The sequence below is a fragment of the Dama dama genome, chromosome 23 (genome assembly GCF_033118175.1).
Source record: "Dama dama isolate Ldn47 chromosome 23, ASM3311817v1, whole genome shotgun sequence".
In the NCBI taxonomy this organism is placed as follows: domain Eukaryota; kingdom Metazoa; phylum Chordata; class Mammalia; order Artiodactyla; family Cervidae; genus Dama; species Dama dama.
Window position 1 is genome coordinate 53,029,248 of NC_083703.1, and position 22,733 is coordinate 53,051,980.

The 22,733-nt window shown below is 47.0% G+C and overlaps 1 protein-coding gene across 1 annotated transcript in view; it reads right to left on the bottom strand.

Moving 5' to 3' along the window:
* The window catches only part of TGM6 (transglutaminase 6), a 56,514-nt gene that overhangs the window by 23,017 nt on the left and 10,764 nt on the right, over positions 1-22,733 (bottom strand). The window contains exons 2-6 of the mRNA XM_061125672.1: positions 6,137-6,239; positions 2,969-3,142; positions 2,228-2,470; positions 1,318-1,436; positions 353-481 (exon numbers count right to left, since the gene is read on the bottom strand). Coding sequence (XP_060981655.1) covers positions 353-481; positions 1,318-1,436; positions 2,228-2,470; positions 2,969-3,142; positions 6,137-6,239 — 768 coding nt within the window. The remainder of the gene's footprint in view (positions 1-352; positions 482-1,317; positions 1,437-2,227; positions 2,471-2,968; positions 3,143-6,136; positions 6,240-22,733) is intronic.

Consider the following 22,733-nt stretch of genomic DNA (forward strand, 5'->3'; position numbering starts at 1 on the left):
CTTTCCAGCTCCAGCAGACATGGCATGGAAGAGAACCAAGGAAACACTGGCTGCTGGAACCATTGCCCTAGATGTGTATCCCCCACAAACCATCCCGGACATCTTCAGGCATTCAGACACCCCAGCTGAAGCATCTTGGAACAGAGATGTTCTGTCTTCCCCGTGCCCTGCCGAAGTCACTGATTTGCAAAATTGTCAGCATAGTAAATGGCTGTTTTACACCACTGAGTTTTGGGGTGGTTTTATATGCACCAAGAGAGAATTAAAACAAGAGGTGACAGGAAAAATCTTAGGGTTGTTCCTGGGGTTTGGCCTGGGGACCTATGAAGGCAGGGATGGTGGGGCTCCTCACCATGGCGCTGACAGCTCTGGTGACGTAGACGGGGTCATGACGGTGGGACACGTCGGTGGCTGGGTCGTCTTGGTAACTAGGGGTTCGGTCCAGGATGGAGAGGCAGATGTTCAGGATGTCCTCCTCAAACTGTCCCCAGAGAGGCTGCTCTTAGAGGTCAGAGTCACACCCCCACTTCAGACCCTCTCACAACCTCCCCCAGTCATTTGTGTTGTGCAAGGGAGCTTGCCTACACTTCCTGCCCCCCATCCCACTCCAGGGACACCACAGAGGATTCCCAAGTCTCAAAAACCCTCCTTCAAAGAGTTACCAGGAACCAGATGCTCAGCCATAATCACCTTTTTCCCCATGATTTTTTAAAATACACTTGAGTTAGTTGATAACATTTAAGAACCGGGAGGTTTTTCACATACAAATTAAGATTTCTGGTCTTTGAAAATTTGGAAAGTCTGGGAACCCTGGGCTGATTTTCCCACGTGTTGAGATGGCGTTACCCCTTAGATGGAATTAAACCTTCTGGTATGTCATCCCTGCCCAGACCCTGAACCCTCAATGCTTTCAACCCCTGCCCCTCAGCCTGAGAGTCAAGTTTCTCTACTTACCTGGAGCCACCTCAGACCTAATGAATCAGCAACTTGTTGGGGAGGCACATGGATCCCAGCCACCTGAAGGTTTTAATGAGCCCTCCGTGTCCTTCCTGTCCACACTGAAGATTGAGAGCCCCCGGTCTAAGCTATTTATGTATACCCAATCTACCTCCCCTTCCCAAGGACCCAGTGCAGGCCCTGGTACAACTAATAGTAGAGACTGGATAAGTGGGCTTGGTCTAAGAGTTGGTCTAGCTTGTACCTCTTGGGAAGAAGAGGACACACAGAAGGACTCCTGCACCGATTCTTCTCATGTCCCCAGCCCTCCTTCTGCCTCTCATGCCTCTCACCCCCCTTCTGGTCTGGGCCCCTGGAGACCTGCCCGAAGTTCCAGCCTTGGGCTCGGATGCGCTTCTCCACACCCCGGAAGATGATGCCGCTGTCGTTGAGCACATACTCTTGTCTCTCTTCCTCTGAGTCCAAGAACACATCGTCCTCTGAAAGGCAGTGGTCAGGCCTGGTGTGAGGGATGGGAAGGTGGAGCCCTGGCCTCACCGGCCTGGGGAAGGGGCTACATCAGGCATCAGCTGCAGGACGGTGCCTAGAGACAGCTGGAACAGGAGTAGGCAAGAGGGGCTTGCCGGCTCCCAGCCTGCCCCCTGGCCAGGCCCTATTCCACCTGACTGGTCTTTCCTCAGGCAGGGACCAACCCCACCCCAGGCTGAGATGGAAGGAATTTAGGAGTCCTGATGTCTTTGGATAGCCTGATCTAATGCCAATTAAATATTAGTAAGAATTGTCATTCAAGTTACTGCTTACTGACTTAACCCTTAATAAGAGTACTGACCCCAGTATCCCTTATGATGTACCTTGCATTCTACAAGCATTAGCTCTATGGATTCTCACCATAACCCTAATAGGTAGACACTGTTATTATTCCCGTATTACAGATGAGGAAACTGAGACTCACAGAGGGCAGCAACTTAGCAAAGCTGGGACTAAACCAAGGCTGTCTGATGGCTAAAGCCTGGTACTTACCCACTTTTAGGTCTTTCCTGCCATTAAGTCCATCTTTGCCCCCTGGCCTCCACACGCTAATTCCTGTCCCTCTGGCACAGCAGCTTTGGAGCATCTGCTACCAGCTTCCTCTGCCCAGGCCTGCCCCCACCTGGGCTCCAGGCTCTTGCCAGCCCTTAACACTCATCCCCCTGTCCCCTAACCTGCCTCCCAGACTTCCCTGAAGGACAGTTTCTGGGAAAACCTCAGCCTCAGACTCAGGAGCTCCTACCTGGGCACCATGGGTTGAAAAGGAGAATAAACTCGCCCAGCTTCCGGTCACTATGTTTGCGGCGAGAGGAAACCCTGGCGCTCAGCTGGTAACGGCCAATGATGGCATTGGGAGGGCTGGCAAGGCTGAAGGTCACGGAGTTCTCTGTCTGAGCCTCCTTCACTGCCATCCAGGTGTCAGCCCGCTCCAGCTCTGATGTCTGGAACACGGCTTTGGTGCGGAGGGCCTCAGAAGCCTGGGGTCCTGGCAGAGAGGAGAGGGAATCAAGAGAGTCAGTCAGCTCCAGGAAGCTCAGCTCTGGAGAAATGGAAAAGCCACAGGCCCGGAAGGCCAACCTTCAGCACCTGAACTGCTGGACACTGCTATGGGGAAGGACCTGGCCAAGATGCAGGAGGGCCAGGGGCAGGGTGGAGTCCACGCTGGCTGCCCTTACTCCTGCCCACTTCCCAGATCAAGGAGGAAGTGACAAGCCTCTCTGAAACCAAAGATGCTTGAGGAACTTCCATACCCTCCCAGAACCCTGGATTTCTTGGTGTGCATAGAATTCCAAAGTTGTCATCTCACCTGTCCTATTGCCTGCTGGCAGCACCTTCCAACCATCCCCAGAAAGCTCAAACCACCTAATAGGGACTTGTTTTCTGCAAAGTCTGGGCTGATGACCACAGGGTTTCGAGTTGCTGGTCACCAGACCCATCTTTAAGACTGCAGATTAGCAGCAGAATGCACTGACCAGTCAGGTACCTGTCTCCACGGTGAAGATGAGGGTCTCCTCGCTCTCCAGCGGTCTGTTCAGCTCCAGTGTGAAGGTGAACCTCTGGCCCCTGCGGACCACCAGCTCAGAGCCGGGGTACTCCTGGGTGTGGTGTGCCGTGCCGTTGCTCAGCTGCTGCCAGTCCACCTCAGTGACTCTGATCCCTGGGCAGGGAGAGCACAGGGAGATGGGACCCAGCTCTTGAACATTTCCCATTCACGCCTGGCTCACCTTCCGACAGCTTCAGCCTGCCTGTCATTTGCTCTTGGAGTCACTATTTACCAGGTACAGTAGTTTCTGGTAAATTGTGTACCAGAAGTAGTTATTCTCGGTTGTTCTATAGTGAGTTGGGTTGTTGTCCACTGGGCTAAGCTCTGAACTAGCCAGTACTGAACCCTTGTTCCCCATGTGAAAATACAGGGCTTGGTTCCTGTGAGCCTCTGGTCACAACTTTTTCATCAGCTGAACAAAACATAAACTTGTTTTATGTGTTTCTGTTTAAACACACCTTATTTAGTAAATTGTTGATTCATTAATATTGAACTCATGGACAACAGCACTGGAATTAATGCTTGAACAAAGCTGACCCAACACATGTGTTTTCTCCATAAGGCACGTCACACCTTCCTGAGCTTAGGAATACTGGACAGCACTTCAGAGCTAAACTTGGAATCATTTTAAACAGCAACAATCAGCAACAAAAGGGACAAAAATGCAAATCACATAGCATCAGATAGACCATGAAAGCCACTTGTCTGAGAGCTGAAACAGCAAGGCAGAGTGTGCTCATCTCTGGAAGGTACTCAATGAACATGTCTAGGATGAATGAAGATACCAGGGCCAAGGGAAGTGAAGCCACTTTCCAAAGGGCACACAGTCAGGCTAAGGCCAGAGTTGAATCTGTGAGCTGGTTTCCTACTTTTGACCACTGGTCCACTGGCTTTCACACTGTTTCCTTCATGACCCATTGAAGAAATAGTGTTACCTGTTGCCCCAGTGCCTGCAAACATATAAGCACGTTCTGCTGCTGCTAAATCACTTCAGTCGTGTCCGACTCTGTGTGACCCCATAGAAGGCAGCCCACCAGGCTCCTCTGTCCGTGGGATTCTCCCGGCAAGAATACTGGAGTGGGTTGCCATTTCCTTCTCCAATAAACATGTTCAGATATAGATAAATTGGAAGTTTCACTAATATTTTCCCTTATTTATTATGATGAGTAATGAACGCTGAAATTTTATGTCCTTTTCTGTCAAAGCTCTTGAGCCACAGACCACCAGGGACACAGTAGAAGTTGAACTAGTCTCGTGGCGGTGAGAAAGCTCCAACTCCCTGGGGAACCAGGAAGTGCTCAGAAAGGGGGTCCTGGAGAGGGGTTACTGTGGGATTTGGGTTGTTTTCAGGTGGTTTTGGTGAGAGTTGAAGGAAGCAGGGCTTTGATCTCGACTGGATGCTGTCAGGAAGCAAGACAAGTCTACGTTTATCTTAATTATTCTTATGTAGAATGGAGGCTGACGCTGTCAGCGGTGGAGTGCCAACATTCATTAGCCAGAATATAGGGGTGTTTACTCATTCTAGGGTGTGGACAACGTTCGTGCTCTCTGGTTTCACACAGGATTATGGAGTGCTCTTTTTTGTCTTGACCTGTCACAGCTGCATTACATTGGTGGTGTTGGTGTTCTCTGAAATTGCTCATGTTCAACAGAGAACACCATGGCCAGCTCTCAACTTCACTGAAGCCTGACTGACATGCTAGGCTGGTTCTTGGATTCCGTGGCTGCTTTTCTCTTTTGATTTTTTGTCCTTTTAAAAAGTTAACTTTGCTACCTATTTGACTCATGGCCCACGATGGGTACATTCTGCTGTTTAGCAAACACTTAGTGACTGTCACAGTCACCTTGTACATCCTGGGCTCCCTCTACCTAGATTTCAAACTTGGCTACACATTGGACACCTGGGAAGCGGGACCAATCCTGCTCTCTGGGTCCCTTCTTTAGTTAATCCAAAGAGTTTCTCGGGCATTGAAATCTGAAGAATCTCTTCAAAAGTTTGCAATTGCAATCTTGGTTGAGAATCACTGGTTTAGAGCCCAGAATCTCATAGACTGAGGACTTCTGAGAGAAGAGTCCTCCTCTAGCCTCTGACACTCAGCATCAGTGGCATAGGGAACATCACTAAAGAAAGATGGGGCCTTGCTCTAGAAGCAGCTTAAGTTTAATCCTCTTTATAAAGAGCCATTTCTAGTGGGGGTAGTTCAGGGGGTGGCACTGCCCACGGGAGATTTTTGGATATTTGGATGAACTTTGTTTGATTTTTGCAATGATGGCTTTTAGTGAAGAGAGACAGGATGTCGGACACCTGAAGTGCCAAGACTAGGACAGTCATTGCCAAGTCCCATGCATCATTCAACTGCCTCGCTGGATATACGTATGGAGAAACCTGTTTATTAATATCTGAGCCCAAAATCCAACTCTGTTTTCCACGTATATATTAAGTAAGTTTTGGTTTAAAATCTGCTGAATTCATTAGAATGCAACTATTGTGTCAATTGAAAATTGCTCTTTATATTCTTTGGAACTTTCCCAAATTCTTCATTCTAATTTTGGAAAGTCCTGACACAAATGTCAGTGCTGTGTGCATTGAGTCCCCACACCAGGCCACAGAGGTGAGTCTAACTTGTTGCTGTTGAGTCCACGGTGCTCCAACACACAAGGTAGCATCTGACCACCTCATGTCTTCTGGTTAAGTGTCAACAAGCATTTAAATAACTAGAAATTAATTTCATTTACCTTTTATAGTTAGGTTGTAATTTTTTGAAAAGTGATGCATGAGGAAGGTAATATTCATCAGTTTAACTTCAGGGCAATGAAGGGACATTCTAAAATATTTATAATAATAGGAGGGTATTAGGGACAAGAGAGTTGATGTTTTCAATATCTGCTGCTGCTTAATAAATCAGCCCATAGCTCAGCAGCCCTTTGAAAACAATAACCATGTATTACCTGTCATGGTTTCTGTGGGTCGGGAATTCAGGATAGGCTCAGGCAGCCAGTTCTTGCTTGGAGTCCCTTGTGCAGATGCAATCGCTAGTCAGCCAGGGCTGCATTCATCTGAAGGCTTGACTGGGGCCAGAGGAGCCACTTCGACAGTGGCTCCCTCACATAGCTGGGCAATTGGTGCTGGATGTAGGCTGGGGCCTTTGCCTCCTTTCCTCACGGGCTTCCCCACGGCACCATGGAGTGTCCTCACGGCACCTGCTTCACCCTGAGCAGGTGCCCGAGAAACCGAGGTGGAAGCTGCGATCTGCTTTATGACCTAACCTTAGGAGTTGCACATTGTCACCTCTGCCGTACACTGTTACAAAGGTCTGCCCAGGCTCAAGGGGATGGAACACACCCTACCTCTTGATGAAAATGGGTCTATGTTACGTTAGAAGAACATGTGAGATGAGATGTATATTGACATGACCATCCTGTAAACACAATCTGCTACAGTTGAGGAGCACTGAAGTAATGTCAAGTATTCTCTGCTGAAGGGCGTCTGTCACAGGACTCTTGACTTTATTTTATTTGGTGCCTGGCATACAGCAAATGCTCAGTAATTGTTGACTGGACTATTGGATAGCTTTTATTTGCTAAAATTTTCCATGAACCAAGCACTTTTCTAAATGTTCTGTAAATATTAGCTGATTTAATCTTTGTCAGACCTATGGGGGAGGTATTATTATTGCTATTCTGACTCCACAGATAAAGAAACTGAGGCCCACAGTCACACAGTCTATTAGTGATGGAGCTGCAAATCTGGCTTCTGAGTCTGGGCTAAGTTGCCTTTACCTTTGACCCAAAAGGAATCACAAATCCAGAAGCCCCAGACTCCAAAACACAACATGGTCTTGGACCATGCAAATCAGAGTGGTGGCTCGTCTGGGCCAAGGTCTGGAGAGAGCCAACTAAAGTACTTGGCTTTTTAAAGACTTTAGGATCTTCATTTAACCTTTTGGTTAAGGAAGTGACAAATTGTTTCCAAGTATTATCTCCCACCCCACATACTCTTTTTAAGATGACATTGATCCTCTTCTCATCAAGGAGGGAGGACTTGTGGCTAAAGTAGAGTTACAACATGCAGACTTCCAAGGCTAGATCATAAAAGCTGATATAGCTTCTGCACGAATCCCTCGAGTTCCCTTGATCTTGGAACTTAATGACCACACCATTAAGAAGACCAAATGGCCCTTGGAGAAGCCCACGTGGAGAGAAACCAAGGAACCTATTCCCCACCCCTCTCCCATTTTCCCATTTCTGAGTCCTAGACTAGCAAATCTTAGAGTCATTAAGACTAGGGTTAAAATCCTAGGTATGCACTTGCTTACTTTGTGTCCTTCAGCATGGGTTAACTTCTCTCTTCCATAAAATGGGTATGATAATGGATTTGTTTCAGTTTCAATAATGAGGTTGAATAAGATGAAGTGTGACCAGAACTCAGTACATAGGAGGTGCTCATTAAATGTCCATTTTGTCCTCCTCCTGTTACATGACGTGATGGTTAATTTTATGTGTCAACTTGGCTGGGGTGTAGTGCTTAGATATTTAGTCAAACATTATTCTAGATGTTTCTGTGAAGGTGTTTTTTTGGATGGGATTAACTTTTAAATAGGACTTCCCTGATGGCTCAGACGGTAAAGTGTCTGTCTACAATGCGGGAGACCTGGGTTCGATCCCTGGGTTGGGAGGATTCCCCAGAGAAGGAAATGGCAACCCACTCCAGTACTCTTGCCTAGAAAATCTCATGGACGGAGGAGCCTGATAAAGCACATTATCTTCTACTATGTAGGTGGGCCTCATCCAATCAGTTGACAGCCTCAATAGAACAAAGACTGACCTCCCCTGAGCACAGAGGAATTCTACCAACAGACTACCTTTGGACTTGAACTGAAAGTCTTCTCCAAGTCTTCAGTCTACCAAATTTTGGACTTGCCAGTCTCCCTAAATATGCAAGCTAATAATTCCTTAAAGCAAATTTCTCTCTCTCTCTCTCTCTCTCTCTCACACACACACACACACACACACACACACACACACACCTGTAGTCCTCTTTCTCTGGAGAACCCTGACCAATACACAGGGTGAGTTTGGGATACTGTATTTTTCAAAGATGGTTTCACTTATTTATATAGATGATACATGGATAGATTCTAGCCTACGTGCTTTTCTTATAATGTGATTTAAATGTCTTCCACTGAAGGATGATGTCTATGTTCTCTCTTTGATTCTGACAATATATATGGCAAAATATGAATACCATGTGCTTCTAACACTAAGATGTAAACAGGATACAGCTTCTGCCTGGCTATTTTTCTCTCAAGGCAAGCATCTTTGTATCCCTGAATTTTAACTATCTATCTGTCTAAGAAGTTGCTGCTGCTGCTAAGTCGCTTCAGTTGTGCCCCAATCTGTGCGATCCCATAGATGGTAGCCCACCAGGCTCCCCGGTCCCTGGGATTCTCCGGCAAGAACACTGGAGTGGGTTGCCATTTCCTTCTCCAATTCATGAAAATGAAAAGTGAAAGTGAAGTCGCTCAGTCGTGTGCGACTCTGAGCGATCCCATGGACTGCAACCCACTGGGCTCCTCCATCCATGGGATTCTCCAGGCAAGAGTACTGGAGTGAGGTGCCATTGCCTTCTCTCTGATAAGTTGCAGCAACATGAAAACCCCCGTGCTGGAGAGGCCACAAGGAAAGACCAAGATGTACATGTCTGAGGAACCTGACAACAAGACATAGGCAAGAAGCCTTTGGATGGTTCTGCCCCAGCCATGGTTGGGCTGCAGTGATGGGGAGACCCCAGGCAGGAGCTGCCTGTCTGAGCCAAGTCCAGTGTCGTAACTTCAGGTGATAATGATGACAAATGACTGGTATTGTTTTAAGCCAGTGTCTTGGGGTGATTTTTTTTATACCACCACAGCAAGAAAGAATTTCAGAAATTATACCAGCTTTCTCTACTTCAAGAGGTGGAGAGAGAAAGTCAGCTTAGAACAGATTTTATCTGGAATAAATTCCCTTGAGTGACTTCCATTACTTACATCTGTCTTTGGGCACCAGGTACCCAATTTCTGGGGTAAGGCATACAGATCCTGTGTGGCCTGGCAAAGATGGCTCCTCTAAGTCCTGCTTGGTATATGAAACTAGACAAGTTGCAGGTACATTTACTATAAGGAGGATCTCAGGAAGAAAAGAATCGAGGTCCCTAAGCTCTTGCCTTTTGAGGTTCAATATTACTGGAAGTTTTTTGATAAAATGAACTTGTCTTGATTGAGGTTGGCAGCTGATATTGCCCAGGTTTACATCTCTACTCTGACTTCTTTGAAATCCAAACAATATATCAATCTTCTGCTTGCAGTCTCCATTTGGTGGTCTTCTAGGCAAATCCAATCTAATGTGCTCAAAGCAGAACTCTTCCTCCCTGACCCCCAAATCCATGCTGTCATGAATCTTGGTAGACAACACCCCATCTGCCCTGATGCTCAGGCCCAAACCAAAGAATCTTCTTTGATTCCCCTTTGCTCTCACATCCCTTATCCAAATCACCATCAAGCTCAAATGGCACCACCTCCAAAGGTGTGTTCTCAGTTATGTCTGACTCTTTTGCAACCCCATCGACTATAGCCTGCCAACTTCCTCTGTCCATAGAATTTTCCAAGCAAGAATACTATAGTGGGTTGCCATTTCCTTCTCCAGGGGATCTTCCTCACCCAGGGATCGAACCTGTGTCTCCTGCATTTCCTTCACTGACTGGCAGATTCTTTATCACTCCACTGCATACCTCAATGGGTCAGTGCATAAAGAAGCTGCCGGCAATGTAGGAAACACAGGAGATGTGGGTTCGATCCCTGGGTGAGGAAGATCCCCTGAAGTAGGAAATGGCAACCCACGCCAGTATTGTTACTTGGAAAATTTCATGGACAGAGGAGCCTGGTACTGTCCATGGGGTTGCAAAAGAGTCATACACGACTGTAGCCAGTGACTCTAGCTCACCACCTCTAAAACTTGCCCCCAATCCATCACAGGTCTCCTTCTCCACCACTAGCCTGGGCCAAGCTACCTGATGTCTCTCTTGTCTAGATGGCACCAGCCTTCTAATTGCTATCTACTTGTGAACAGCTGGGCTGGTGCTACCGTCTCAAACTCAGGCCTGGGACTCATAGAAAAGGCTACTCTCACTTGACCTCAGCTGGCAGGCCTAGAATGACATCATGATTTGGGGGAATGACTGAACATGAGAAGGGAACTTACATACTGACATGTGTCCCAGTTTGAAAGCTCCTGCAGGCACCACTGTGGTGAGTGAGTGAGGACTGTGCAGGACCAGTGTTTAACACAAACCCCATGAGTCAGGAAGCTACCAGCTTCCCTGGTAGCTCAGACGGTAAAGCATCTGCCTACAATGCAGGGGGTTCGATCCCTGGGTCGGGAAGATCCCCTGGAGAAGGAAACAGCAACCCACTCCAGTATTCATGCCTGGAAATCCCATGGACTGAGGAATCTGGGGGGCTACAGTCCAGGGGGTCGCAAAGAGTGGGACATGATTAAGTGACTTCACTTTCACTTTCACTTTCCTGAGTCAGGAGCCCAACATTAGTGCCAGGGACTTCCCCAGAAGCTGGCCCATTTGAAAGTAGAACTGAAGCTTTCACATGAAGTGAGTCCAGTAGCTCTTGGGCAGAATAGACCACACAAGCCCCAGAAATTTGAGCTCAGGTGGTCTCTGTTTAGTCTGAAGACACAGGAATAAACTCCATTTACCTTGTACATCCTTGTACATAAGGTTGTCTAATCTAATACCAGCAAAGTTGGAAGCGCCACGAGAAGCCCAGGTTTCCATTTTATTGACAGAAACTGAGACCCACAGATGAGAAGAGAAGGAAGGGCTTCCTGCTTGAGGGCAGATTGGAGCTGCAGCCTATGAAATCAAGCCACTTCCTCTGTAGGGACAGGCTGGAACAGAATGCAACTGCTGTGATTTTTTTTTCCAGAAGATGAGTCAGGAGCAGGGGATGAGGCTATTATGTGATAATTATTTCCAGCATGCCCCAGGGCTGCTTGGTGGGTGGGGGGAAGGGCTTAGGATGTGGTGAGTGTTCCTGGACCCTGGGTCATGGGTTCAAGCCCCAAGGAGTCCATCTCAGCATCCTCTTTCCCTATCACAGCCCAAACCAGCTCCCACCAGCCTAGGGGCATCTGTAGGCTCATCACAGGGAGTGGGGTGCATATGGTGTTGATGAGTAAGAACTGCCATCATCACTATCCTCAAATCTCAGAGACTGTCTCTCTCACAACTTCCTGCCCAGATCAATCCCCTCAGTCAAATTCTCAATGGAAACTTGATCATAGTTCCAGCTTCATAGTCCAAGTGGTGGTTCGTCTGCTGCCCCCATGTTAAGAGGTCTTTTCTTCTGCTGAATCAAGGTCTGTTTTCTTACAACTTCTCCCCACTTGTTGCCACTCTTGCCCTTACCCCCACAGAACACACCTGTTCCAGTTGCCCCTTGATGATTTTATAGTGCTGTTATTGAGAAGTCCTGCCTTGTCACCTCCACCAGTTCTACATTTGCCCTAACCCAGGAGGTTACAGATCTGGTCCCTGGGTGATCTGTCCCCAGAGCTGCTACTTAGATGATCTAAGTCACCTGTACTGGTCAACATTACTCTCCCATGACCTGGCGAGCTGATGGTCAGGGCTGGGGGCCAGGACCCTACAGGGAGAAAGCAGCAGGTCTGAAGTTACAGCCAATTCTTCCCTAGGAGAGTCCTCCCAAACCCTCATGGGACTGACAGACTCAGGGGAGGGGAGTTCTATGTATGGGGCAGCTCAAAGCAGGGAGATGGATGTATATGTAGGAGGGTTTTGGGACCCCATCAAAATAAACCCAGTGGTTACCTCCTCCATGTGCTCAGCTTGAATTTTCCTCTCTGAGATGTATGTTTCTGTCTTCAGAAAATCATCAAGGCAGTAGGATTATAGCTGTTTGCCTACACGTTTCTCTCCTCCACTGAGAGGTAAGCCCCATGAAGGCAAGGTCTGGGTCTCATTCTCTGTGGGTCGTTAGACCCTGGCTCAGGGTCCAGGGCATAGTGGATGCTCAGTGAATGTGGTTGGAGAATGAATGGCTGGGATAAGAGCAGCTGATGCTCACAGCTTCCTGGCACGGCCTCAAGGATCAGCATGCATGCCTCTCCACCTGCTCATGCCCCAGCTTCCCCACCCATCCATAATCTCTCCCTCTCAAGTTGTCACATTTCAAAGCCTGGCCTTCCTTCCAGACTTCCTTCCTTCTGCTGCCCTCCTTCCCTTCTCCATCCCACCTTCCTCTCTTAGCCTTCCTTCCCACACTGTATAGTGGTTAGGAGCCTGATTTCAGAGGCACACAGTTGAGTTTAAATAAAGACTTTACCACTTTCCAGCTGTGTGGCCTGAGGCAGGTGACTGACCCTTTCTGAACTTCAGTTTCCTGATGAAAATGGTGGTGATGATAATAGCTGCCTCCTTGGGTGGTGAGGATTAAATGAAATAATTCACACAGAATAATTAGAAAAGTACTGGCACATATGAGGTACTCAGTAAATGTGCATGTTATTAATCATATTATTATTGTAATATTTGCGCAAGAACTCCTGGCTGCCATTCCAGGGTTCTGATAATCAGTGCAATTCTGAATCTTTCACTTATTGGCTATGTGACTATGGATAAATTAGTAGACCTTTCTGAAGTACAGATTTTCTTACTTGAAAAGTGCCAATAACAATACTTTCCTCATAGGATTTTGGGGGGAGGATATGATTAAATAGGGTAATAGGGAAATGCATTACCTAAATCTGTAAATTCTGAGAGTGAAAGGAGAAGCCATTAATAAACACTCTATGACAAGCTTCAGCCAGGTGAGTGGTCTTCTTACTTATAAGGTACTTAGTACAGTGCTGGGTTTACAGTTATGAGATCTGTAGATGGGGTTTTATATCATCACCTCCTCCTTTCTCCCCCACCACTTTGGCCCTCTTCTCCCAATTCCTACACACATTGTTTTTCTTTTTGTTCCCTCTTCACCTCTTGCTTAAATTACTTCATGGCCCCAAGAACCTGAGAACATTTTCAACTGTTTGACCCAACCCGTTACTATAGAGAAATTGAGGGTCAGTGAGAGAAGGGATTTCCCTGTTGCATGGGGGTCAGCATGTCATTTCCCCTGGTCAAGAGCCATCAAATCCACAACCATTATGCTGGCATTTAAGGCACACCTACCATTCCCTCCCCTGCCAACCTCGCCTTCTGCTCAGCTCACTTGCTCACCAGCTGGCCTAAGAAGGAGTTCCATTTAGAAAGATGAGTCCGTGTGCAGAGGATTGCCTGCCAGCCGCAGCCCTGGCCCACCCCAGCTGTTTTTCCTCTTTCCCTTGGGTGACACCAAGACGTTGATGATGCTCTGCTCCCTGGATCTCTGCTCCAGCCTGGGGATGGAACACCAGTGGGACTGAACCCAGGAGTCTCTGCTAAAGCCAACAACATCTCCCAGACTCTGGACTCCACATAATTGGTTTTTAATGGGTTCCATTATGACCCTATCCTTACTGTGCATTATGGGTGCCTGACCTTCACAGCTAAGTGATTAACTGAGGAGTTGCTGACCTCAGAAGCTGCTAACCTTGCTCTCATCAGTTGGCAGTGGCCCATCAACTCCAACCCAGTGTCCCAGACAGAGACAATCCCACATAGAATATTCTTAAAATTTCTGAGCCAAAAGATTATTGTAATTCAACAGTGACGAAAAGGATCCAATTTCATTTGCTAATAAACTGATCAACTGGCAGGGACTACCTGAAGAACTATGCTGAGAATTCTGGGGCCATATCCAGGCTCTTGTAGGGAAGAGCTCTGGCATCAGCTAGTGATGTCTGTCAGGGACAGTATGAAGGAGGATGAGAGAAGGAGAGGCCTGCAGGCCACAGACTTTAGATCCAAGATCTGAGATCTCAGTCTTTCACACACAGATTGCATAGTAGGCTTGGTCTACCTGCTCTCAGGAGCAGGCTCCCAAGAAGCCAGAAGGACCCAGAAGATTGGGGAATTGAATTCAACCTACCAGTCAACTTATACACTAGGCATGATGGATCCAACTTTGATATTTTACAGGTGGAGAAATTGAGAGAGGAACGATCACCCAGCAAGTTAATAATGACCTGACCTGGAGCCCTCCATCCCCTACTTTGGTCATAGAAGGATCCTTTCTCAGCAATTAAACTTGGCCAGATTTAAGGCTGATAGATAGTATGCTAAATAACTGAGGGAAGAGGGACCTCTAGGTGAGTCCCAAAATACAGATCTCGAAGGAAGCAAAGCCAGTATCTCTCATCCAGGGCCAAAGGGAGAAGCTACTACAGCTCTTGAAACTGAAGGCTGGGGTAGCAAGGTGTGGTCATCAGAGAGCAGACCTTCCCAAGAGCCAGAAGGGCCCAGGATGCCAGTGATGTCCCCAATTGCCAGGCGCCAGTAAGAAGAGGAAGTTCAAATATGATAAGGAAATTAAAATACCAGCTTTGAAAGTCGAAGAGTAAACAGGACTTGATTCATATAACTGTTACACAATACTGAACAATTGAAAATAGAAACATAGAAACATCTTTTAAAGACCTGTGAAAGTAGGATCCCTGCTTCTGCTGACCTGCTCATCACTGGAGCCCAGCTCCCAGCACAGAGTAGGTACAAAGTAATCATTAACTAAAATACATATTCCTGGGGAAGGTGGGGAATTTACCTCTCACTGTATTGGGGCCCCAGGGGGAGGCACATTTTCTGAGTGTTATGTTGACAAGGCCCCACATGAGATACTGCTGGGGCTGTGAATACTTGGTCTCATTAGTTCCTCACTGCAGGCCTGTGAGATGATCTGAATTATAATACCCATTTTACAGATGAGAAAAGTGGAGGCACCAAGGGCAAATTCTCTTGTTCACACTCATATTGCTCTTTTCACCTGGGCCAGAGCTGCACTCACCCTCAGCTCTCTGGAGTGGGGATTAGAAGAGGATGCAGCCCATGGGTGCCTCAACTCTTCTCACCCAGCCCACAACCCCCAGCTCTGCCCAGACATGTTTCTGGATCCTTGTAATGTACATAGCGTGTGAGAAGATTTCAGGCCTTCTACGCTTCCCTTTCTGCTCCCCCTCCTCCAGTCAGCCCCAAAGGATGTGTGGGGGAGGCCTGGCCCCAGTTCAGGAAGGACTTGTTGCTGGGTGGTCGGGGCAGGCTCTTACTGTCTCTGGCCCTCTGCATCCTTATGAACATGAGGGAATAGCTCATGGCCTGGGCAGCACCATGGTGCTAAGAAGCAGTGACCCAAGTTTCTTTCCACAGACACCTGCTTCCGAAGTTCCTCTCATGGGCCTGGTGCCCCCAGGCCCCCAGGCCCTGCCCACTCACCTGCCATGACAGGGCTGCCCGACTCCTTGCTTCCTCTGCTTGGTGGTGTGTGAACCGTCAGGACAGTGTTTCTGAGCAGCCAACCAGACCCACGTTAACAAGGCAAGTGTTGGGACACTCCTAGGCAGGACAGTCAGAATTCAGAAGGAGGCGTGGCCCTGCTACTCCAGCCATGACACCTACGAGACACCTAATCACCCAGTAATTGCCTTGGTTTGCACTTAGAATTTGTCCAGTGTGGGAGGGGCTCCAGCTAAGAGGCTTCCAAATGCAAAGTCGAGAGCCAGACTGTGAAAGAAACAATCCCACAAGCCTGGGAACAAGTTTTATGGTCTGCTGTTCTTACAAGAAAGCAGAGGCTCAAAGAGGGGGCCCTAAATGTACATGGCTACCAGTTGCAGAGCCGGAATGGGCCCAGGCCTCACGGCAACCAGTCCAGGGCAGTTTTCTCCCCTCCTGGTTGAGGAGAGAAGGTTCTGGAAACCACAGTTCTTTCTTGTGTGGGCTCCAGAAGTGTCTACAGGAGCAGTGACCCACCACCCTCTCCCAGGGATGTGCCCCCACCACGCCACACCCTCCTGGACACTTGCACGTTCCAACCTGCAGAGGAGCTCAGCCTCCACAGAGGAGCCCTTAGGTTCAGAGGAATAAACTTTAGATCCAGCTGGCCCAGGTTTGAAGGCCAGCTCCTTCCCCTGGTCACTCTGACTCTGCAGAGGTGATCCACCGAGTTTTAGCAACCTCTCTTTATCTGGTGACTAAGGAAATGAGAGAGGAAACTCTGGGGCAGGGCCTGGGTGCTTAGGGAGCCTGGCTCACTGGTCCCCTGCTCTTACAGTCTCCCATACTTTAGGAGTTGAACCATTCCTGAGCTTGTCTGGCCCTTCAGTGTTGGGATCTCTGAGCTCTGTAGTGCAGAGGTGGGAACATCATGCTGCCTGGGCTAAATCTACTCTGGGGATTGAAAGGAGACCCTTGGCCTGAGTTCTTGTGGGATCTTCTATCCTTTGGACTCCTTGCAGGGCCTCCCTGTGACAACCCAACTGCCTGGTGTCAACCTAGGCTTTTGGGAGGAAGTGAATAATAAAGAGAGGAGAGGCCCTCTGGTTCAAAGCAAGGCTAATACACTGATCTTTGTGAGCTGGCTCCAGCCTGAACTTAGAGACCTGAGAGCCACTGGTGCCCCATGACCTTGGATAAGACCTCTCCATCTGAGAATGCTGTCTTCCCACCCTGTGAACCAAAAAGGACTTGCCTAAAGTATTCTCAAAGGCATTTCCAGCTCAAAGTCTAAGGTTCTAGGGCCAGAAGACTCTAGACTTGTGTGGAATGCAATGGGGGGAAATTTATTTTCAGGGGAGCTCGTAGGGGAGTTTCTCTTTGTTGGGGAGTGCCTTGAGAGGAGGCCCTGGGGCCATCAGAGGCTGAGTGGGGCGGGCCAGGGAGGAAGGAGGAAGTGGGAGGGAGTAGACTCCCTGAGATGGGCACGGAGGGGCAGGCGGTGGTCTCTATACCATGCACCCTTGCTCCCCTCTTGCTCGTGTGATCATCATTTGGGAAAGTGTATAAAAATCCCAAGGTGTTTGATGTGGTTGCTTTTCTTACAGAAAGTGGCCAAGTGGTTGCGTTCTGCCTGCTGGTTTGATGCAGGCCAAACATCTTTATGGGCTCTTTGCAGGCTCACACGCCTTTAATTACTGACATCTGGCACCTGGCTCCTTCTCTCATGCCCTGCAGCCTGCTGCCCTGGGGGCTGGGCAGACCTGGGCCCTCCGAAGCTGTTCTTCTGCCTATATAGGGTCAGACTCCTCCCTGCTAATGACAGTCTCACTCAGGGCCCTTTTATCTTTCATCTTGGGTTTGCTTGCCTGGACTGGGGCTTCCAAAAGACGACAGGGGCATTCCAAAGTCGCCCCTTCAACAAACCTAAACAATTCATTGTCAGATTTAGGGGAACGCAGCCTGGCAGTAGAGCCCTGGGATGAGAGCCAGGAGACTGGGTTCTGTATCTCTGGGTCAAACTGGCTGTGTGGCCCACAGCAAGTCACTTACTGTCTCTGAGACTCTATCCTCATCTATGAAATAAGGGTGTGAGCTGGATCTTATTGGTTCTAACATTCTCTGATTCTAAATGATTAGACTAGAGATGACAGACAGGAGCCAAAGACTGAGAAAACTCAGGATACTCCAGTGTCCAGCATATAGTGGGTGTTTCACAAGTTAAAATCTGTGTTATGGAATAAATATGCTTTCAAATAATTTAATTATTTTTCTTGCTGTAAAGAAAACTATACTTATAGAAAATCCAAGCAACACAGAGGAAGAAGAAAGCATACATGCATATTGCCTCAAACATATGTAAAATAAATTTAGATAAATCCCATTGTCCAGAGAAGCTCGTTTGTTACCTGCCCTTTATGCTTAACCATATAAATGCTCATATGATGCTTTCTTTTCAAATTACAGACTGCACATACACTGTCATCAGCAGTGGTGTCTCTTGTGTGAGTTTACATAATTTAGTTAACCCTCCCCAAATCGATGGGGATTTAGATTGTTTCCAGTATTTTTGTCCTTATAAAGAAACATAATACTACTTTTCCTGGTATTTGTGAGGGCTTCCTGTTTCAGTCTCCTTGGCTGAAGACATCTTGAGGGCCTTGGAGTTCCCTGTCCTCTCACTTGCTCCCAGCATCAAGCCCTAGATCTGGTGGAGAGGAGGTCCTGCTAAGTAGCCCTGTGCTTTTGGTGGTGGTAGTACAGAAAAACAGAGGCCTCTTGGTGGGCCTTGGAGAATGGGGAAGAACTTTCTCCAGGAAGCGAAGCACCTAGAAGACTAGGCAGGGCTCCTGCCTTTTGAGCAATAATGGATTATCCACATGCTTGAGACCAGCAAAATGTAAACACCAAAATCAATTTTAAAAATAATTAAAAATTAAAAAAATCAAACTGATCACCTTGGGAAAAATAATTTTGTTGGGTTTGTTTAATTTCAAATTTACTTGTGTTTTAGTTATAGGGATATTGGGAGGACATCATGGCTTTTCCAGGACTCAGGGCAACTATCTGGCCCTGCCTCGAAGAGTGGCAGAGACACAGCTGAGAATCCGTGAATGTGGTCTGCATACTAGCAGCATCAGTATCACCTGGGAGATGGTTAGAAATGCAGGCTCCTGGGCCCTACCCCGGAACCCCTGAATCAGAATCTGCATTGTGACAGGTGATTTGCATGCATCCTAAAATTGGAGAAACTCTATTCAGACCTTTCCTGAATGAATAGAATTGGAGGAATTCTATTCAGACTCTATTCAGGGGCTTCCCTGGTGACTGGCTCAATCAGTAAAGAATCTGCCTGCAATGCGAGAGACCTAGGTTTGATTCCTGAGTTGGGAAGATCCGCTGGAGGAGAGCATGGCAACCCACCCCAGTATTCTTGCCTGGAGAATCCCCACAGACAAAGGAGCCTGGCTGGCTGTAATTCATGGGGTCGCAAAGAGTCGAACATGACTCAGTGACTAAGCACACACAACTCAGACCAGCTATTCTCAAAAGAAGGTTCCCAAGACTCCTTTGGAGAATCAGTATGGTCAAAACTATTTTCATAATATTAAAACTTTTTGGGGCCTATTTCACTCTCATTGTCTCATGAGTGTACAGTGTTTTCCAGAGGCTACATGATATTGCAAAAAATTGAATGCAAAAGCAGATATGAGAATAGAGCCTTCTATTTAAAGAGATTTGCAAAAAGAGTAAAACAATGATATTCTTATTATTTTTTGTTTTTGGAAATTTAATTATTTTTCATAAATACATGTTATTTGTCTTAAGATGCAATGAGCTTATTTGTTTTTAAGTGAGTTAATGAATAAACATTTTACAAGTTTCTCAGTGTTAATTTCCAACTTGGTAACTATCCAGAAATATAACCCACATAAACAAGTGCTCTTTGGAATTCTCAATAATTTTTAAGGGTATGAAGAGGTCCTGAGACCAAAATGTTGGAGAACTGCCGGACTAGAATATGGTTCCCCTCTAGGATTTCAGTTCTGTCCCTCAAGAGAAAAACCATAAACTGACAAATCAGAGAGGAGAGGCCTGAGGCCATGCCCTCAAGTACAGATGAGGCCATAGGACAGACGAGTCCAGGGACAGCTGTGTGGAGCTTGGGGCCGCCCACAGAGCCCCCTGGTGCTGGGAATCCTCATTTCCAGAGCCCCGTGGATCCAGCAAATACAGACAGGTGCTGCTCACGGGTGAATCCAGAGGTCTGAGCAGTCGGCTGGAAATATGAGTCCCTGTGTGCTTAGGATAGAAGTTACCTCCACGGTCTTCGGAACTTGTCCTCATAGAATCATGGTGGGTCAGAGGGACCCACCAGGACTAGACCTGGACTGATCTGGTGACAAGCCATCCCTTCCCCTCTCTGGGCCTCTGCCAACCCAGGCTGTAAAATGGAAGATGACTCTGTTCCCCTCCCACCCCTGGGTGAACTCACTGGACAGCTAAGACTGTGAAGCTCTAACTCATTGCTGCATCACCTCATCCTGAAAGCGACAACCATGGTGATGTAGACAGAGTTCAGACTCTGAGAGGGAAGTTTTTGCCCAGGAAGAAAGCAAGTTCCTCTTCTACTATCATCAGGAGACCTTGTTACTGCCTGCTGTGTAAGGACAAGCAGCTGCAGGGCAAGCCAGGAGGTTAGAGGTGGCCTCGTCTGGCCCTCAGTGTTCAGGCATTACTCTGTTCATCCATCTGTACTTCTGTCTAATGTCACTGAAACCACTAGGTGGTGTTTCAGGGGCTCCAAGGAACTCCAATCCTTTATGTTTCAGTGACAAAAGAATTCAGCAAGAGGCAAAGAGTGATTTGGTAGAATAGGGCACTTGTGAGGCTTACAAGTGGGCGGGTGAGAGGGTGCCTCTCCCCGAGAACTTAGTGGGCTATAGTTTTATCATCAAAGGAAAAGAGGGGGAAAAAAACCACACTCTTCCTGATCCTCGAGTAGATGTCATGCTTCTGACATCAGCTCTCCCTCCAGGTTAGGCAGAGGAGCCTTCTTGTCCCTACATGGTCAAGCCAGGACTGTCATGGCTCTATGGAAAAATTATTTCAGGTCTCAGTACAATGAGCATCTTTTATTTTGAAACATCACCTTTCTATAAATTATTATTTTATACATGCAGAGAGCATGTCCAGGGATTATTAAGTTCCTGAGCTCAGCGGGCAGGATGTGGGTCTCAGGCCACCGTTATTTTATTGTTTTGCAATATGTCTCAGGCTTCTGTTGCATGGTTTTGTTGCTAAACAAGCCTGCTAGGTTTTTTGGTTAAGTAAACCTGCTTTCTTGAGTAATCATTAACTTACAGGGGTCACCCATATTTTTTTCCTACTTACAATCTCCTAGTGGGATTAACTATTTAATTATCGACTTTGTCCCTTTACTCTATCATCATCAGGACCTAGAAGCTGCTATGAAGGTATTCAGAGCTCACTGTGTTCTTGCTTTGGGTGCTCATGATCCACTCACGATTAATTTTTCATTCATTCACTCCTTCCAAATTAGTTTGACAAATACTTCTTCATTCCCACCAAAGGGCAAATCACTGTGAAGTTTCCAGAGATATCAGTGGTTGCTGCACTTTTTCTATGTCTAGATAGCAACTGGTTTTAGCTTCTCCCCTTGGTTCATGTTGAGTCACTCATTCTGTAATGGGGACAGTGTTTTGAAGTATTTTGGGCTAAATTATGTTGTCTGGAACTCCTCATCACTGAAGCCAAAGATGGAGGAGGATGGGCCACTGTTCAGCATTGGCTGCCTGATTGAATGTTCTGGTTTCTGTTTGTTTTGTCCCTCACAAGACAATGGTCTTCTGGCTTTCCTGGAAAAGGGCTTAATTAACCCTAAACTTGCATTAAGAAGAGCCAGACCTAATGGATTTTACCCTCAAGCCAAAGGCAGTCCACTCCAGTACCCTTGCCTGGAAAATCCCATGGACAGAGGAGCGTGGTAGGCTACAGTCCATGGGTAGGCTACAGTTGCAAAGAGTCGGACACGACTGAGCGACTTCACTTTCACTTTCACTTTACTCTAAGCCAAGGCCAGAGATCTCTGGATGCGCCATTTAAGAGAAGTTCTTTCCATCCAGGAAGGGAAACCAACTTCTGCTGATTGTGAGAGGAGGAAGGGGGATCAAACGAGATGAAGCAGACAGATTTATCCACCTGACTTCACCTCTCTGGACCAAGTTTCTAGAGAGGCAGGAGGGCAGGTAGGGAAGTGTTGGTAGCTCCTAGTTTGAGGGAAAAGCCAAAATTAAAATGTGTTTTGGCAACTAACATTTGATGGGAAAAATCAGAATATGGTTGCCTCTGGGGTGAGTTGTTGATAGGGGTTGACTTGGAAGGGTCAGGAAGGAATTTTCTGCTGTGATGGGTTGATTGAAACGGTTGCTTGGGAGTCTCAGGTGTTTGTTAAACTTCAATAAATGTACATTTAAGATTTATATATTTTGTTGTATGTAAACTTAATATCCAAGAAAAAAGCTGTAAGCAAATTTCAAGCTTTAGTTAATGATAGGCATGCTGAAGTGTTTAGAGAGAAGTGTATCACCAAAAAATGACATGGATGGGCAGATGTGTGCTAAAACAAATATAGTAAAATGTTAAAGGAGAATATAGGGGATAGTATACAGTACTTAATAAACAATTCTTTTAACTTTACTGCATGCTTGACAATTTTCATGAAAAATTGAAAAGGTTTTTTGCTACCTGGTGTAGCTGCTGAACCCCTTTTGAATGCCCTTGATGTGTTTTGTGAATTTCCAGGCTTGAGTCCCAAAACCCAAAGGTAGGACACAAAAACCTGAAAGCCCAGTCTCCTTTGTAGCTAGGATACCAGCCTAAGACCTATATGCATCAAATTACACCCAGACTCTAGCTCGGAAGTGTGCAGTTTTATGACCCTGACTCCTCACACAACCTGTGTTTATCGGCATGGATGGTGGCAGGGACCAGCTTCTGTGGTAATTGTGCTTTCCCAAACACTGCCAAGATGAGTTCCTGCCCCAAAGGTGCTATTGGCAGGGTGGGGAGGTGGGAGCATCAGTAGCAACTATCGTTTCCTTTTGTGAGGCTAGTTGTGAGGTTCCAGACATTATTCCTGGAAGCTGAGTACTTCTGATGATTCTATGCGTCCTCCTTTTACTTTTAATAAACTAATTTTCTGCTGAAAACAGCAGTTGCAGAAAGAGGATGCCTGGGAGGCAGGCCTGAAACAACCCTGTTTTATAT